Source organism: Vicugna pacos, chromosome 2 (assembly GCF_048564905.1).
Source record: "Vicugna pacos chromosome 2, VicPac4, whole genome shotgun sequence".
Classification (NCBI taxonomy): domain Eukaryota; kingdom Metazoa; phylum Chordata; class Mammalia; order Artiodactyla; family Camelidae; genus Vicugna; species Vicugna pacos.
Genome location: NC_132988.1, coordinates 7,088,249 through 7,107,202, shown reverse-complemented (window position 1 = coordinate 7,107,202; position 18,954 = coordinate 7,088,249). Strand labels below are relative to the sequence as shown.

Genomic DNA, 18,954 nt, shown 5'->3' with positions numbered 1-18,954 from the left:
CAACACTATGCTTAATGGTTGCTTGATCTACATTTTTCATGTGAAAGTATTACAGTGTTTGCTTATCGTTGTGGTTTATCAAGTTTGCCTGGTAATTATGTTGCCATTTGATTTTTGAAACTATTTTGTTAAGCGCATACACAAAATCATGACGTTTTGACAGCCGTGGTGAGTCATAGATGTTCTTATTATGTAGTGTCCTTAATGATTGTTGGGGAAATTAAAAGTCATACTAACCAAAAGGCCTTTCTGTCCCAATATGGCAGAAAGAAAAAACATAATTTATTATTGAATATGCATATCAGAGTATGTGCATGCAGGCAGTCCTCAGAAGATTGTAAATTCTTGACAAATTTCACACAAATTTGTGGAGTATCACAAAAGAAAGAATAATTAAGTCTTCTCTGTCTTCTCCAGAGACAAATACACGCACCTTGTGAATTCCGTGCAACTCATGAGAAACATCTGAGTTAATTTCTGAATGATGCACTTATAATTCTAGGATCAGAAGTTTCTTAATCTCTCACGTAAAGTCAAATGTCAGGCCTGTTATTGGGGTCATTATGTTTTGAAGGATTTGGTATAGTAACTGCACTTACTGCATAGGATTGTTATAAAGATTAAATGAACTTACCTGTAAAGTACTTAGAATAGTGCCAGCACACAATTATTGCTGTGTAAATATTGTATCAGAATCATTATATGCCTATGGCTTCAGAGATATGAATAGCACATCTTCCATAAGATCAACACAAACAATAACATTTTCACTGAAAACCACCTATTGGAGTGATGTCGTAAAAGTATTGGACACAGTTATTTGGTGTTTCAGAATTACTAAGAGACCTGCTTTTAATAGAGTTACATGAATCTTAGTTTTGACTCGACTCGATGCAGTGATAGACCTCCTTTTTTGTAACTTGGTTAATTTTTAAAACTATTTTTGTCAAATTCTTTAAAAATTAAAGACTATCTTTTATATTTCTTCACTCCTAGAAGTAATATAAATCCAGGTACTGTAAATCAAAATTAATAACCTCTGTAAAACACAACAAGAAATATAAGAACTATGTGGTATACTCTTTAAGGAATATCCAGTCACATTTTAACAGCAACTGTAGGATTGTGAAAAGGCGAAAGGCCTGACATATCATGTACAAAATATTTGTAGAAAGATTGTCAGCATAAAACCAGAATTGATTAGAAAAACTTATTTCACAAACCGTTTAACAGCATTAGCGATCGTATATTTTTTCTAGGCTGTATGTCTTTTCGTATGAAGTATATTATATTTTCTTGGTTTTGACTAGAGAGATAATGACTTGAAAGACTGTTAAATTCACTAAACATTAAAATCACACATTTGAGCAGTTATGATAATTACTATTATAAGTTGTATTTACTTCAGGTAAGATAAATTTACATTTTCCACTTCGGTTCTCAAGCCCCATTCTAGATACTCATCCCCCTTGTCTCATATGCTGTTTTATTCTGTTGTGTGTTCCGTCAGCATTCTCTGCATCTTTATAATATGTGATCGTGTTTGTGAGGATGATGAGAGAGGGTGTTGATAGTACGTCATAGCTAAGCTGTGTACTTGCTCCAAAGTGTGTCCCCTTTGAAGAATATAATTGGAAACAGAGCATGGGGTGCCTAATCTTGTCTCTCAAGGACACTTTAATTAATGTTCTTTCAAGGCAAAGAGAGCAAAGTGACCTGGTTACTTGAGCACTTTTACTGAAATTCTAGTATATGATCACATTTACTGAGCTAGAAAATCAAACCCTCTTTTAATATTGCTTGCAGAGATTTGTAGGCAGTCCTCAATGATAATGTGGAACATAACTGACAAAATATATATCACAAGTAACAAAGTGTTTGGAGAATGAATATTTAACTCACAATGCTTTCCTTTTCTTCCCAGTAAGATCAATTTCCAAAATTAATCAAGAGGCATGTCGATTAAATTAGTTGTGTTTTTAATCATTTTCTTTTAACAATTCAGCAATGTTTAAGGAGGTATGAAATTATGCCCAATCACATTGTGCATGTGTAGAGAGTAGGGGAAGGCTAGTGGAACCAATGTCTCTTGGAAAATACAATCCCTTATTAACTAAAAACATCCCCTGTAGAACAACGAGATGCCACTATGCACCTCTTAGAATGGTGAAGTCCAAAACACTGACAACATCAAATGCTGGAGAGGATGTGGAGCAACAGGAACTCTCAATCATTGCTGATGAGAATGCAAAATGGTGCAGCCACTCTGGAAGACAGCTTGGAGGTTTTTTATAAAACTAAACATAATCTCACATATGATCCAGTAATTATGCTCCTTGGTATTTATCCAAGGGAGCTGAAAACTTAAACTCATACAAATATCTAAACGTGGATGTTTAGAGCAGCTTTATTCATAATTGTCAAAACTCAGAAGCAACAAAGATGCCCTTCAGTAGGCAAATGGATAAACTGTAGCATACTGAGACAGTGGAAGCCAGTCTGAGAAGACTACATCCTGCATGAGTCCAACTATATGACAGTCTGAAAAAGGCAAAACTATGAAGACAGTAAACAGATCAGTGGTTGTCAGGGGTTAAGGAGGACAGAGAGGAACAGGCAAAGCACAGAGGATCTTTAGGGCAGTGAAACTATACTGTATGATACATGTGCATACACGTCACTATGTATTTGTCAAAACCCATAGACTATGTAACACCAAGAACCCCAAGTGCTTAATGAACTGTGATATAAATGCTGAACTTTTTGTGACAATGGTATGTCACTATATGTTCATTGATCATTGTGGAGTGTTGATAGTGGGGCAATCTGTGTATGTTGAGGGGTCAGAGAGTTTATGGAAAAATCTATACTTATGCTCAGTTTTTCTGTGAAAATAAAACTGATCTAAAAATAAAGTCCGTTGTTTAAAAATTTTCCTCTCTATAGAAAAATAATAAGGTTTTCAATGTACAAAGTTATGAAGTGGTATGTATATGTGTGTTTATATTAGTCAATTTCAAGAATTAGAAAAGTATCTGAAACATAGCAATTTTACATTAATCTTATGTGTAACTGTAAACACCTTTTAATATGAATATTTAAGTAAATTTATGTAATATGAGACAATTTATACCCTTATCTTTTCTACATCTAAATAGATACTCCATTTAAAGTTTATCTTAATTTTGTTCAGACTATTTTAACCAAGATAGTTTAAATTCCTTCCTACACATCATTTAATAACTTACAAATTAATATAAGTAGAATGGTTTTCCATGGTTGAATTTGATTCATATGTACATATTAAATCAACATACTTAAGTTTTGATATATTCCCTAGGCTACAAATAGAAAATATTTTTCTAGCAGTTTAAAAAAGATTTCAATTAGCAGTTACTGAATAGTCTGAGGAAAAATCAATTCTGGTATGCATTCTAATAAAATAATAGAAATGACACTACCATAAGAGCATTTAATTTGTATTCTTTGGATTTCTAAGAAGTCAGCTTATATTAAAATTAAACTAATAAAATTCTAATTATAAATGCTAAAAAGAGACAAATAATATTCTTCTAACATTCATTGTAAATAATTCTAATATTTAGATTTGAATATTTTTGTGTTGGCAGGAATTGGTACTTTTTACTGATGGATGGGGGTGGTGGATAAAAGTGTAATTTCACAGAGATAAGAACAAATTAAAGCCTTTGAAAAACTCATACTAGGCATAGCTGATAGAATCTGTAAGTTGAGCACTTGTGTACTCAGAACAGATGACTGTACTGTCAAACATGTAAAATGTAATTATCCCCATTTCCGTAGAGACTGGGAGAGGCACCACCAGCTACACAAGTGCAGCCATTTGAAAGTCAGAGATTCTGCATGGTTCCAGGACCCAAAAGGCCGGGTGGATTTTAACTGCCCGAGTCCAGAGTCAGCATGGCCCCAGAGGCAGCACATTCATGAGAAGGGGTGGTACAGATCCCACCAGGTGGGACCTCAAGTGTCTTGTTCTCAGTTTCTAGAGCAGGGACAGCAGAAGGGATTCATAACCAGTCTCCAAGAGCAGGAAGTGAGATCAGGAGAATATTTCTTTCCCTTTCCTTACACCAATCTAATGCCAAATGTTGGTTAAGTATTGAGAAAGGAGTTCTATCAAAGCAAACAAACAAATAAAAATTCCTTACCCTCCTTCCTGGTGTTATTCGTGGGTGTGGTTTCTTAATCTACATCAATGTTTATTTCTAAGCATCTATTCTTTTTTTCATTAATATTGCTATTTCTTTTTTACACATTGATATTTATTAAAAGGGTGGTAACCATTTAATACTTCTAAATCTTCATTTTGTTTTTACTCATTTTAATCCATTGTAATATGAATTCTCCATTTATTTGCTAAAATTTTTCTTTAATGTCACCAGTTGCCTCCACCTTAGGGCATCCCATGGGTGTGTGTTTATATTGCTTTTACTCTGAAGCATTGAACGGGTCATAACACCCTCTTTCTTGAAAAGTCCTTTTCCCTTTAGCTTCCTTGTCAGTACTTTCCTGTACTTTTCCTGCTATTTCTCAGATACTCCTTTTTCCCCCTCCCTTTACAAGTTCTTTCTCTACCTGTAATTGGAGCAGTGATATCACCTGGAGTTTGTTATTCTATTTGTCTTTCGCTTTTCAAATAACCCTTAGATGAAGGTGCTGAACCCATGTATCAGTTGATTTTAAAACTGAGTTCTGAGGATAAGAAAATTAGGAAATAAAGGATAAAGGAGATATTGTCTGGGTGTACAAATCACTGTGTTCTTATCTCGCTGTGTAACTTTGAACAAGTTATTGACTCTCTGTGCCCGAGTTCTTCATCTATAGAATAGTAGTAATTTTACGGTCTTTCTTGTTGAATTGTGAGCAGAGTTAAATGATTTATTATGCATGAAGTTGATGGAACATAGGAAGCCTGCATTACATGTATCTGTTAAAACTAACAGCTGTACCTATTTATTACTAAAAAAAAACCCTGACATTATTTTTAAATCTAAAAATCCTACAAAGTTTTGTATAATTTTATGACTGTTTATTGTGCATTTCCATAGACTATGAATGCCTTGACTACAGTCCTTTTATTTTTGTTTTCTTTGGATGTCCAGCAACCACCTCAATGTCTGGACTTGCCAGGAAACTTATAATTTGGGAAATGAACCACGTATTAGTAGAGAGTGTTACAATGATCATATTACTTGATTTGATCAGATTTAGAGTGTGACAACCCAAACTGTATCTCCTCCCCTGAAATTTCAAATATTGGTTAAAATATGTTCATCATTTAAATTCCGTTTCCCATGTTCTTATCCTCTCATCACTGATGGACCCAGGTCAGGTCCCCCAAACTCCATCCTTCTCCCCATCAGTCAAATATGAAAGGACATGCTGGTTCAAGGTCAAATACAGAAATCCCAGATAGGGCTGTGGGATGTCCTGTTCTGCTTTCCCCATTCTTTGATCACAGTTTCTCCCTCTTCTCAATGCAGACACACGCACGCACATATTTGAAGGCTCCTCTTTGGCAGTTTTCACCGACACCCAGATTGCTCCCTACCGCTCTGGACTTATCTCTCTCTCTTGTCAGTGATGTCCTTGCTATTATGGAAACATACCATTCTTCTTTACTGAGAACAGGATAATGCAAAATTGACTTAATTGGTGGCACAAAGTTTACATTTTGTGGTAAGAAAGAAGTTCTTGACAGGATTGCTAAACACTAAAATTGCCGAACAACAGTAGTTATTTCACAGTCTTAAAAAATAAGATAGTTTCCCATCGCTCTGGCAGAGATTGTTTTCCATCTTGTCTTGAAATTTAATGAGACTTCAAATATTGTTTTTCACCCGCATGCTTCTCAGATACATATTTAAAAATCTTCAGAAACCGTCTTTAAAATTGTAGATTCTGTTAAAGCCTCTTTGTCAAAATGAACCACAATTGTAATGTTAGCTTTTTCCTTAAAGTGTTGTAAAATTTCTTAGCTAATATAATACCTACTTTTTCATTTTGAAATTATATCCTGCACCTGTCTTTTCTGTAGTATGTTTTATATCAATTTACTATCTGTAGTATGCATTTCAATTCAATGCATCATTTATAAAGACATCAGCATGGAGACTACTGGAAGAAAAATTCTTCGTAAAATAATCATGTAACAATATTAGAGAAATTGCGGTTACTTTCGAGGATATTAAGCCAAACAGTTATTTCCATTATCTCTGCAGCTCCCAGGATTCTGCTGGTTATTTTATGGGAGATGCTGAAAATATGGAATGCATTGTTACTTCAATAAGCTCATACTTTTGTGGTGAAAGTGATATTTTCAAGGTTAAAACTTCAAGATAAAAAATGCAAACATACCGAAATTGACACAACGTTGTAAACTCATTATACTTCAAAAAAAAAAAAAAAGCAAGCATACATCATGTTAAGCTCCAAGTGCTCTAAAGGAGAGAGAGAGAAATATCGGAAAAATTAGGTAAAGACTTTTGGAAGGATACAAATATGAGCTTAGCATCATTAAAAATAGAATCAAGAAAAAAATATAAACACACATACACACAACTTCTTCAAAAGAAATCCAAATCTAAAAAACTTACTTTCAGTGAAAAACTTGCTGTACTATTTTGGAGCCAGATATGTATGGGTTTAAGTGCAAAATCTAGCACCATCTAACCCTCTGCCCTGGGGCACTGTTTCATCTCCCTGAGCTTCCTGTTCAGAACCTATGAAATCATCACTATGGGAACACATAGTGTGGAGTTAAACTAAGAAAACGCATTTCAACACTGGAGCTAATTGAAGCTGTCATGTTTTCCTAAGTCCTTCACAGAACCAATGACGTTGGCACAGAGAAGACACACAGTATATACACTGTTATTAGATTTGGTACAAATGAAAAATGTCTACCCTCCCATGAAAATAGCCCATTCCTTTTTTCACCTTGTACAAGTGATAAAGTATGCAAAGTAGAAACATGACACTGATGTACAAAGTATGTTGTCTGCTAGATCTCTGCTTTAAACATTAATAAAATCCATGATTCCTTTTTGATGATATTGCTTTGAAAATAACATAGTTCTTTTGTTGCAGGAGATAACTGCAAGGCCACTGAATACAGCAAGATGAAAAGCATGCTTTTAGATTTACAAAATCGAAAATACGTTACCCAAGACAATGAAAACCCTAGCGGTGATGACGTATTCCGGAAGAAGTTGTTGGTGGATCAAATGTTTAAATATTTTGATGCCGACAGTAACGGACTTGTAGATATTAATGAACTAACTCAGGTACGATTAAATTAACATGCTTATTTAAGTAGAGCACATACAATATATTTACATTTGTTTGAATTTACTCTATATTGATAAAATATACGTTTTATTTATATTATTTAAGTGTAGACATAAAATATTTTACGAGAAAACATTGATTACTCTATCAGCTGTATTAATTTTAAATTACATTTATATGCTCTTGTACAGTTTAAGAGAGATGTCTACTTTTAATGTACCTTAAATATCTAAAGGAATGACTAGTTCTTTATCTTATAGGATTTATAAGATATTTCCAAATATTTTCTGGGGCTTCTGTAAAGTTTAATTTTCTATCAGTCAATAGAAACTTGTCTATCTGGTATTCAAGGGCAGTTGAGTATATCTATAACATAATATAAATATGTGATTTAAGAAGGTATTAAATCACTCACATATTTTGGTACTTTTTCAAAAATCAAAGATCAATTATAATATATCAAATCTGGTTTTAATATGAAGTCCACATTATTCAATTTGTTTCTTTGAAATTTGTCACCAAAGGTTTTTTTTAACATATTAAAAACTCATTATTCAAGAGAATATTTTAATAAACAAAAAATCTCTATGTGAGCCACTTTGGAAAAAAACAGAAAATTTTTATGTGTGTATTATTGAGATAGACAGACTCCTCTGAATGAAACTGTAATCCCCAGATTTAAGAATCTAGAAGTGTAGAAGTGTAAAATAAGGGACATAAGATTTGTCCAAAAACATACATAGGTTTTAGGGAGCAATGGAGAGAACCACCCAATCTCGGGGTGACTAGGAAGATGGTGGTAGCATGAGGAATTTTGCTAACTTCTTGATGATTTCCGAAATGTATCTTAAGATGGATTTTGCTGTCACGCTTAGCAGGGAATAGTATTTTCCAGAAAGACTCAGTCGTCTATTTCCACAACATCATGCCATTCAACCTTTATAACCAATTCTATCTCTTATTTAAAAAATCTAACAATATGGAATATTGGTCTTACTACACAAGTATTTCTACACTTTGGAATAGTGTAACTTAGTATGGAGGCTTCATATAATGTGACCTTGTGACAAAATTGAGTACAGTTTTTGTCAATCCAGTTAATGAAAATATTCATCATTTTCATTATCTTTTTTAATTCAACCTACATTTATTTAGTAGTTACTAAATCCCAGGCAATGGGATTTATGAAATTTAACTCTGGAATTTGAGGGTAAAATGAGAATAATTTTATTTAAGATATCTATTTTGTTCTATTTCTCCTAATTTATTTTTCAAGAATGAAACTCTTTAGAATTTTATATCTGTAGTAATAATAAGAGATGACTAGTTAATTCAAGAAAAATGAGTTTATAATTAAGGCATGTCACCTTGCTCTATGTGTGTCTGATGTATTAGAATATATTGGAGTTTTGTTTTTGTTTCTTTTTTTATTTTCATAATAATTTTTAGTCTTTATTAACCTGTCTACACTGCTGTAACCACTGGTTGGTTATGACACGTGATCTGTCTGAGTCTAATTATTGTCATATTATCCACTTCTGAATCCAAAGGAAAAAAATCCAAATCACTAGAAAACAGCAGTATCAGCATTTGACCTATTCAAGTGTCAAGTTTCTGCTACATCCAAGTTTATATTAGCTCCTAGGGTGGCGGGAACAAAACATCGCACACTATGGGGCACACCAACCTCTCTCTTGGTTCTGGAGGCTCAGGGTCTGAGATCGAGATGTTGGCCCATTCACGCTCCCTCTGAAGCCTCAGGGGAGGAGTATCTTCCTGCCTCTTTCAGCTTCTGGCAGCACCGGGCATCCTTGGCTTTAGACGCCTCACTCCAGTCTCTGCCTCTGCAGTCACACAGCTTCTCTCTGTGTAGTTGTCTTCACATCATCTTGTCTCTTCTTTTTAAGAGACTATCAGGTCTCTTAAAAAAAAAAAAAAAAAAAGGAAAGAGTGAGAGCGCGATGACTAGGAAAGCAAATCTCTACCACTGAAACCTGGAGCTTGGCCCCAAGACGGAGTCTCACCAGAAGAGGCTTGATCAAAAAAGTATGTCCCAATCGGCTCTCTCTCCTCCAATAAACCTGCGTCAGCTCAGGAAGGAAGGACGTATCATCAGCAGGAATAATGGCGTGAAGTGAAAAGAACCTGAGATGTCGATCTTTGCTTGACACAAACCCCCATCATTTTCCTGCCTGGCATTTTTTCTTGGGATTCCCATTTTTTCCCGATGGTGCGGTCAGCTGTGTCTGGGCCGCCTCCATCTGCATTGTGGTTTCCTAGCTCACTTTCTTTTTAAGACATCACTCGTATTGGAGTAAGGGTGCACCCTCCTCCAGCAGACCCTCATCTTATATTCTCTAATGACGTCTTCAAGGACCCTATTTCCAAAAAAGCTTACATTCTGAGGTACTTAGGGTTAAGGCTTTAAAATGTCATTGGGGAGAACACAACTCTACCCAAAATAAAATCACCTGCTATAAAGTTTAGGTTAGTTTTCTCTGCTCCCTTTGATCTGGACTCACTGTTACATCTGAAAAGTGTCCTTCCAGTTCATCTGAAAGTTACGAGGCAAGAGTCGAAAGGATCATCAGAATCCCATTTATATCTTGGCCATCCCTGAGGTACCTACAAGGCGGGACCAGGGAAGGTGATGTTTATGAACTTCTGCATGCATCCCGCAGAAGTCAGTACTTCGCCTTCAACAGTAATAGTGGAAAAGTTAGTACCTCTTTTGTCAGCAGTTAATGAAATTTAAAAAACCCAGAAGATTCTAACAGGCACTCTGGAAAAGACATAATGTATTTCTAGCACAAATATTGTGTTGGATTTGTGTATTTTTAGGTTACAGGTGCATTTTAAGCACCTATATGCCAAGTAGTATAACCAATAATACATCTGACCTTAATAATAAACTTGGAAACATATGATCTCATAATTTAAGACCAAATTTGAAAATAATTTAAAATAAAAGAGTAAAAGGGAAAGAACCATAATGGTGTCTGTTAATAATTTACAAGGTCTTATTAGCAAAAATGTGATGTGTAACTCTAAGATACTGCCAATGACAAGTAAAAATTAAAGAACATAATTTGGCCTTGAGGTTTTATAAATGCAGTGTGAAAGCTGGCTGCACACATTTTATTCTTACTCCACATAATGACTATGTATTCTAAAGCTTCTCTTGCAGATTTTCAAGGAAATTAGAACCTAGAGGCCTTTCTAGATGAGAAAAAAGACATAATAAAAAGCAACAGAAAGGGGGTAAGGCCTCCAGTATCACAGTTAGCAGCTTATCACAGCGAGAAAGTATTTGCTAAGATGAGCTGACCCATCAGGGAAGTAGATCTCATTTGATCCACTGCTTCCGCACATTAATGTGAACGTCAGCACCTGTCGTTTAGTCTTTCAGCTGGAGGCTGATTTTTATACGTTGAGAATATCCAACTATAAAGTGCAAATGTATCACAAAGCAAAACTGGAGTTTCAAAGGAGTCATGTTTTATGAAGTTGATACAATGTTAGAATGCTGGTCGATTTGACAATTGAGGGTCTGGAAGAGTTAAAACAGGTAATAACTGAAGAAGAGAAGTCAACAAAGATGAAGGTGGGATACGCATTTCAAAAATCAAAAGCGAATAATATCTCAAATAGCAAAGGCGTCAGCGGCACTACCCCCCATGAAGTCCTCAAATATTTTTCAAAAAGGACCATTTTTATGATCACACTGTATTAGTTAAGAACTTTGATTCTAGAATCTGTGTTCAAATCCCATCTCCACTGCTTAACTACCTGTGCGACCTTTGGCAAGTTGCCTGACCTCTGTGTCTGTTTCCTTTTCTACATATTAGCTATGATAATAGTACCTAGGATGTAATTTGGACGTGATCTCAGTATTATTTAGAATATGTACGTTTCTCAGATACGGGGCTAGCACATAGAAAACATGATGTCATTGCTAGCTTTAATTATATTTTCACATATAAGTTTCCTGTGGATATTGTGATATTAGTAAAAATAAAAGGGGGCACCTGTGCTTGAGTTAGTGAAGGAGCAACTGATCATTACTTCCTTCCAGCCTACCCTTTGCATTTTTTAATGTTTTGGGTTGGATGGAAGGTGAGAATGAATCAAATACCATTAATTCACAGCCATTATAAGCCAGAAATCCACCATATACATTATTAAACGTCTGGAAAGTTTTAATACCCATTATATAATGAAAACATTTGCTCTTGCAAAAGATGAAAGATGATTTTGGTTATTCCAAGAGGTGGGAAAAAATAAACGGTAGCATTTTTTTTTATTTGTATTTGGTTTGCTCATCTCGTTTGAAGTATTAATCAACTTAACTCATATAGTTAGCATGGATGTTATTAAGTCCTGAGTTCTAGCCTAGAGACAAGTACGTATCATTCAGCGACTACTGTGTTACTGGGCACTTTCCCCAGCGTATGTAGTGCCCATGCCTTTACATATGCGATGGTAGATTGAATGGAACTTAAAATAAATATCACATATATCTTATTCTGAGATGCTGGTATGTACTATACTGAAATATCTCTACATATCAAAACTATCAAATACTGAATTTCATGCCGGTTTTTCTTGCCCATAAACCCAAGTTATAAGAAATAACTGAAAGCAATGTTTTGAGTAAGGAAGAAACAATACATTGTAATTGATGATTTTTACAGTTTCAGTATTTTAAACATACATAGGTCCTCAGTTACTAATAGTGTAGTAATTGAGTGATAGTGATAATAATAATAGTAGTAACAGTAATAATACTATGATTACATTACCGTAACCCAGGTGTCTGGTGTCCCTTTGCATTCATCTTTGAGCTACACACGCACACGCACACGCACAGGCACACACACACACAAATCCATTTGCAAAATGCAATGTGGACTTGGTTGAATGATTGAAGCTGTACCAAGGAGACAGAGGAGGGGTTTACATCACATATTACACAAATCCCTGGTTGAAATCCAGTTTAGATGAAGCACTCCGTACACCTTTCCTTTCCTGATGTTCTGTGCAGAGCCTGCTTTGCACCTCCTACACCACCAATGAGGTCCCCAAGTCTCTCTCTCAAGTTCAAGTCCTTCACTTTCCCTGGGGCTCCCAATTCCTTAGCGTCGGTGAAGGAATCCAGAAACAACAGGGTTCTGCTCTGGTGTGTATAACCTCCTCCTGAGTGTGCATAACCAAATACATCAGATTTAATAGTTGTCAGCATCTTCCTTTCTTAAAAACAAATGGCAAGTTATAGACTATCACAACGCTGTTATCAAAAGCCAATATCTGGCACTCTTTCCTCAGGGGAAATATATCTTCAGTCCTGGACGCTAGAGGAAATTCCTCTCCTCTGTTTTCTGCCCTAATTTTTACACTCTCACAGCCAGATGAAGTCCCCTGCCTCTCCCCTTCCTCAGTTGTATATTACGTCCATTTTCACCCCTTGGGTGACAATTTCTGCCTCCCCAAAGGATAGAGTTGGATGAGAAGGGAGAACGGGTTATCTGTCAAGTTAGGTTTTACAGAAAGAGACTAGATCATCACTCTCTCTTCTCCCATATGAATGTCTTAATTGCTGCGACAAAGTTAGTATTTGATTTAGTATTTATTCAATCACATGTAAAGGGGATTTTTGGGGGGAGCATGTTTGTTAACTTTCTATCCTCTCTTTATTGACAATAGGTAAATGGACATTTAATTTATTTTGTTCTGAGTGGCCCTGTGTCTTTTCTTGAGTCTGTGCTGTATTGTGTGGACCCCATTCAGAATGAGCCTTTTCCTAGAACCAAGCTGATGAGGTGTGAAACCTCACAGGTTTGGTGTTCTAGTCCCCAGATCTAAACAAGTGTCTGAGACCCATCTCTGTGTTCTGAATCTCTCTCTTGCTTTCTCCTAAATTGTCTTCTCCAACAGTGAGAATTGCTCTCTCTGGGTCTTTGGTGAAATCTGCACTTTTCTAGTCCCTGCTTCAGTGGCACGTGTCCTTGTGGCGATATGCTCCAAGTTGGTATAATGTTCCAATATACGCCTCATAGGATAACAGCTCACTGCAAAGGCCTCAACATCCATTAGAAATTTTCTGTATCTGAAACGTGTTCACACGCCAGGTTTCTCCCCTTGGTGTTGTGTATATGACCAGTGCGGTCAGGCATTTGACTACATGGTCATATATTTGTGGTTCCAAGAACATATGCTATTCCTCAAAAAGACTTGTAATGCTTGAAATAGAGATTTCAGGATGAAGTGGCTTAAGGTATCAACACGTTTCTCTTGGCAGGCTTGCGTGTAGGGGAAGGTCATTGGAAGAATGAAGGTTAATGATCATTTGTTATGAAAAGAAGGTTCACTCAGAAGGGAGAGCGGCTTAGGAGATGCACGCTCCATAGGCAGAATGAGGGCCATCTCAGCAAGGCGAGAGGGAGAGAAGCTGAGAAGTGCGGGGTGTTCAGTTTAAAGTAAAAACACATACACACTCCATAGACAGAGTGCAGACCGTCTCAGAAGGCCAGAGAGAGGGAGTGACTGAGAGGTGGGGAGTTACGTTTTATGGGCTCAGTAATTGCATATGCTAATGGTAGGAGGACTATTCCAGCTACTTTGGGGAAGGGGTGAGGATTTACAGGAAACAGTTCCCCCCGCTCATTTTTTGACCTTTAATGGTCAGCCTGGGAACTGTCATGGCCCTGAGGGTGCGCCATGAGGCTCAAGGTCTACTGGGAGTCGAATCTTCCACCATCTTGGTTCTAACCAGTGTGTCCTGTCCTCACTGCTGTGTCACTCCTTCAATGGTTGCACCCTGCCCCCTTTCCTCCCACTTCAAAACCACCATAGAATTTAAGTAAGCAAAGTCATTCCCTCGTGATTCTAGAGTTTAAATAAGCAGCTGTATTGAGTATATTGATTTAGCCTTTTCTTCATTTAGGTTCCATCATCTTAGTAAGCTGATTCACATTAGGAATGCATATTAGAATGAAATATTTCCCTAATGTGCACATATGCCAACTCCTTATTAAAATAATAAAAAGAACGACTTGTTCTCAGGCTTTAGATTATTGTGTTATATATATTTGACTTAAAAAGCCATTTGCTCAATGACTACCATATGTGACTACATTTACCAAATTAAACAAAAATCAAGAATAAATAACACTAGATATTTTTAGGCTTACAGGATGGGCATGGCAATGATGTTTCTGCAGACTTTGTACATATCAATTTTCTTTAAAAATGATTAGAATGGTTTCGTACGGAATGGAGAGTTAATCTTTATTTTGAGTTGATAAAACCTGTTACAGTTTTAACGACTTTAAAAAAGGTTCTGCCGTCTAGTCAACATATTCATTTACTATGAGATTGGTAAGAACTGTTTGTCTCATGGATAAAAAGCTATTTTAGTGGGAACGCACTAGATACAAACAAGTAAGCACTCATGTGGATAGAAAAAGAGACAAGTGGGGATTTTCAGGGAATGATGCTGTAATGATTAATCCTATTTAACATTGAAAAACCCCATAGACCTACCAGGTATACAAAATAAGGCAGCAGAAGCCAAGTGTTTGACTTAGAATGACATTGGCAATGCCAGTAGGTGGATCCTCCTGGTCTGAGAATTTCAAATGCTGAAGATTTCAGAATCATAATAATAGCCACAATTAGCACTTAAGAGAGGAAGGGAAGGCCCATAATTGTTGGTGTAGGTGCAGCTCAGAGCTACAATTACTAAATAGTACCTTCAGTTGTACTTGGAAACCTTAGTAACAAGTTTCAAATATTTGTTTTTTTTCTTTAATGCTGTTCCTAATGTGCATAACTTGAAAATTAAAATTAAATTTTTGGAAAAATGTTAAACACATTATTTGTATCATCTTTCCTTTAGAATGTCAAGGTGCATTTAAAATGTTGGCATTCAAGTTCCCATAATCCCTGTGGGCCCTAGAGAATGCCTTAAAAATTCTCTCTTCCCATCGGTGGTTTAAGCTAGACTTTCAAAATTAATGTTGGCCCTAGTGATTTTTTAAATGTCTTCTAACATGTTAGGCATGTTACAAAACCTAAAAGAGAACTTAGAAGATGTGATTATTTTCATAGAATTCCTTTCTTGTAATACACCCGTTGCAGGGTAGCACCAGCTTTGTTTGATTAGACAATTATAATCTGTAATATTATTTACTCTCTGTCGTTGCACTCTGTTTACTTTGAAGCACTGTTGAAAATCTAATTATCTTGTCTATGTAATCTTTTAGTGACGTGTTCCCACTTGACCGTCCTAGAATATTAACTCCATGAGGCAGACACCATGTCATTCTTACTTACTAATGTATCGCCTTCCCCTAGCACTGTTCTTGGCACATGGTGGCTTCCGAGAAAGGATAGAAAGAGGGAGAGAGGGAGGGAGAGAGGCAGAAGAGGAAAAGAAAGTGGACAAGAGGGTGTTTGGAGGACCAAGTAACTAAGGAGCCAACCTATATCAGTGTGGGGGAAACTTACAGCTGTTGCAGGAGAAGGGGCCATGAGAGGATGATCACAACTCAGGCTGAGGGTCCTTGGCTCCCTGCAGGTAGGAATGTGAGAGCGAGCTGTAGTAAAGTGCAAGCAAGTTTATTTAGAGAGATACACATCCATAAACAGAATGTGGTCCATTTCAGAAGGGAGAGTGGCCCTGGGGTACAGGGTCACAGGTGGTTAGCTTTTATGGGCATGTTATGCCAACAAATAAGAGGATTATTCTGTTTTGGGAAAAGGGCAGGGACTTCCAGGAATTTGGCCATTGCCCACTTTTTGGCCTCTTATGTCAGCTTGGGAGTTGTCTTAGTGCCTGTGGGTGTGCCACTTAGCAGCTCATGTATTACAATGAGCATATCAAGTTCTACTGGAAGGCAAATCTCCACCATCTTGGGCCCAGTTGGTTCTAACCAGTTTATGTTGTATCTTCAATTGCTGTGTCATTCTTTTAAAGGTTGTGCCCTGCCTCCTCCCCTCCTGTCTTAAAGCCAATGCCTGGGGATGTTATTTACTACCAAAGGAGCACGTTTATTTCCTGAGCCTTGGGCTTGGATGTAATGGATACATTTGCCAAGTAAAGAAGTGAATGTATCTGCCTCCCCTCAACTTCTCAAATGTGATGCACTTTCTTTAAGACAGTGGATCCCTGAGCTCTAACTCTGCTAAGACCATTGTGATTCTGACATGGCCATGATTCATTTGAGAAACATAATTTGCAAAGAAAGAGGAAGAGCTCAGATTACTTGAACTTATGAGTGGCATATCCCATGAGTTCATGTGTTCTCCTAATTCACCAAGGAGAGTAAATAAAAAGACACAAACTGCAAGATTTCTCTCCTCTGTCTCCCTACCCCCCATATCAACAGTCTCATCATCATGATCTGACTTGAGACCATCAGAATCAATCGCACATACTTGATCCCTTTCATGAGAGTTGGTGTAATAATCTTGAATTTCCAAGTCATGCTTTAGCCCAGAAATCTAATACCTGTTAATCTCTATAGGCAGGGAGATACTCCTTTACATCTACCCCGGCACTTTCTGTTTCTCTTTCCAGTTTTATTTATCTTTATATAAGTTATCATCATTCGAGATACTGTGTATTTTACAAGCATGCCTCTGAGATACTGCGGCTTCCACTCCAGACCACTGCAATAGAGCGAATATGACAGTAAAGCAAGTCACACAAAGTTATTTTGTCTCCCAGTGCATATAAAAAATGTGTTTACACTATACAATAGTCTATGAAGTGTGCAATAGAATTGTGTCTAATTTAAATTGTGTCTTAATTAAAAAGATACTTTACCAGTGAAATTATAAGTGGCCTCCTTGACCAAAGCATCCTAGAATACTTAAATGACAAAAATTCAGTGATTCTGGCCTTGTCAGGAATCATTAGTTCAGATGTAACATATATTTTGAGGCACCTGGAGTGGGAAGTTTTGGAACCAGAGCCAGACAAAATGAAACAAATTGCCTACAACTTTGAATCCCCTGCACCAGAGTGCTTAGTGTGTTACTTTACATATATATACACACACATGTATATATATATTTTCTTCCCAACAGTCAAACAATCAGTACTTTAAGGCCATCAAAATGCTGACTATTTGAAGTAATTGTTCCAAGCTGGTTAGAAGATCATAGGAACGTATCTCCCGCATTTGGAACGCCCCAGACTGTTTCAAATCTCTCACTGGGAAACAAAGGAGAGATTTCACTTGGAAGTGTCTTAAGTAGGCTATTTCATTGACCAAAAATGGAATAAAGGAGGAAAACATGTATTTAAAACGTTTCAAATGGGGGTGGGTGCAGCTCAGTGGTAGAGTGTGCGCTTAGCACGCAGGAAGTCCAGGGTTCAATCCCCAGTGCCTCTGTTTAAACAACAACAATGACAAATTACCACCCCCACCAAAAAACAAACAAAATTTTGATGGATGAAGGAATGAATCACCTCTCTCCTGTACATGGCATGGTCAATATCAGTGAACAGGTTTTGTTTTGTTTTTAAAACAAAACTCACTAGCCAGGAGCATGCACTGTTCTAAAGCATATTCACTAAAACAGCATGTCCAGCTTGAGCTGTATAATCGTGATCAAACCAAGGTCAAGAGTAACTCAAGAGCAAGGGAGTCTTTGGCCAAAGCCAGTGTTAAAGACAAAGGTGGAAGTCTGTTCTCTTGGTCTAATACATGACTTAACTTGAGTAAAATAATTAGGACAGAAATAAACATGAGACAAACAATGATGAAAGTTTCCCTCCAACTTTCTCTTCCATCTCTTTGCAAACATAGGCATGAATAAAAGCCATTAAAAATGTTATTAAAATATCTGACCAAACCCTGACGCTGCTGCATCCTGAGAATGCCCGCAGTGCTAGTCCCACAGATCTTTAGCAAGAGGGTAGCGAGGCGAGGGAGAGTCCCTGCACCACCCTCACCCGGAAAAGTCATTTTCCATCATCTAATGGATAGCAGGTAGGGAGTGGCTGAGAGCTTGGTGGCTTTCTGAATAGAAAAGCAGTCTTTGTTTTCTCATTATTAGGCTTACAGGAGCGATGGCTTCAACCATTCGTTGGGTTCTGTTAATTTCTCCAGCTGGATCGTGCTAGACCTTGGGGCTTTCATACTTGCTCTCAACAAGATCTATTTGTATGGATCAATTAAAGCAGATAAAAGGTTCACCTCTAAGGCAGCAAGTTCCAGCTTAACTAGTGACATTTGAATATAGTAAACTAGAATAGAGAAACCATTATGTTGTAAAAATATTATTTAGCAGCTCATGTACTGTCATTTCATAGCACTCAGGGGACTGGGGAGGAGGGGCGGTTGGTGGGCTGGGCTTGGAGGTTCCAGCGACCCTCAAGCTAAGCTCCATCCTCAGAGCTGTCTCTGTAGCTCACTCATATGCAGGCTGAACTGAACTTTTAATAAAAGTGTTCTAAAAAGGATTAAAAACAGCTCAGAAACATCGGAAAATCTTTAGACATGACTGTCACCAATCTGCCATTGCTATGACCAAGAAAGCCCAAATCATACTACACTATCAAAGGAAGTAATAGAACATCGTGAACACACACGCGTAACGTGCATAAGCTAGTGT

The 18,954-nt window shown here is 37.0% G+C and overlaps 1 protein-coding gene across 1 annotated transcript in view; it reads left to right on the top strand.

Moving 5' to 3' along the window:
- FSTL5 (follistatin like 5) overlaps positions 1 to 18,954 on the top strand; it is a 625,236-nt gene that overhangs the window by 301,996 nt on the left and 304,286 nt on the right. Inside the window, exon 4 of the mRNA XM_072972286.1 lies at positions 7,129 to 7,325. Within this exon, the coding sequence (XP_072828387.1) occupies positions 7,129 to 7,325 (197 nt within the window). The remainder of the gene's footprint in view (positions 1 to 7,128; positions 7,326 to 18,954) is intronic.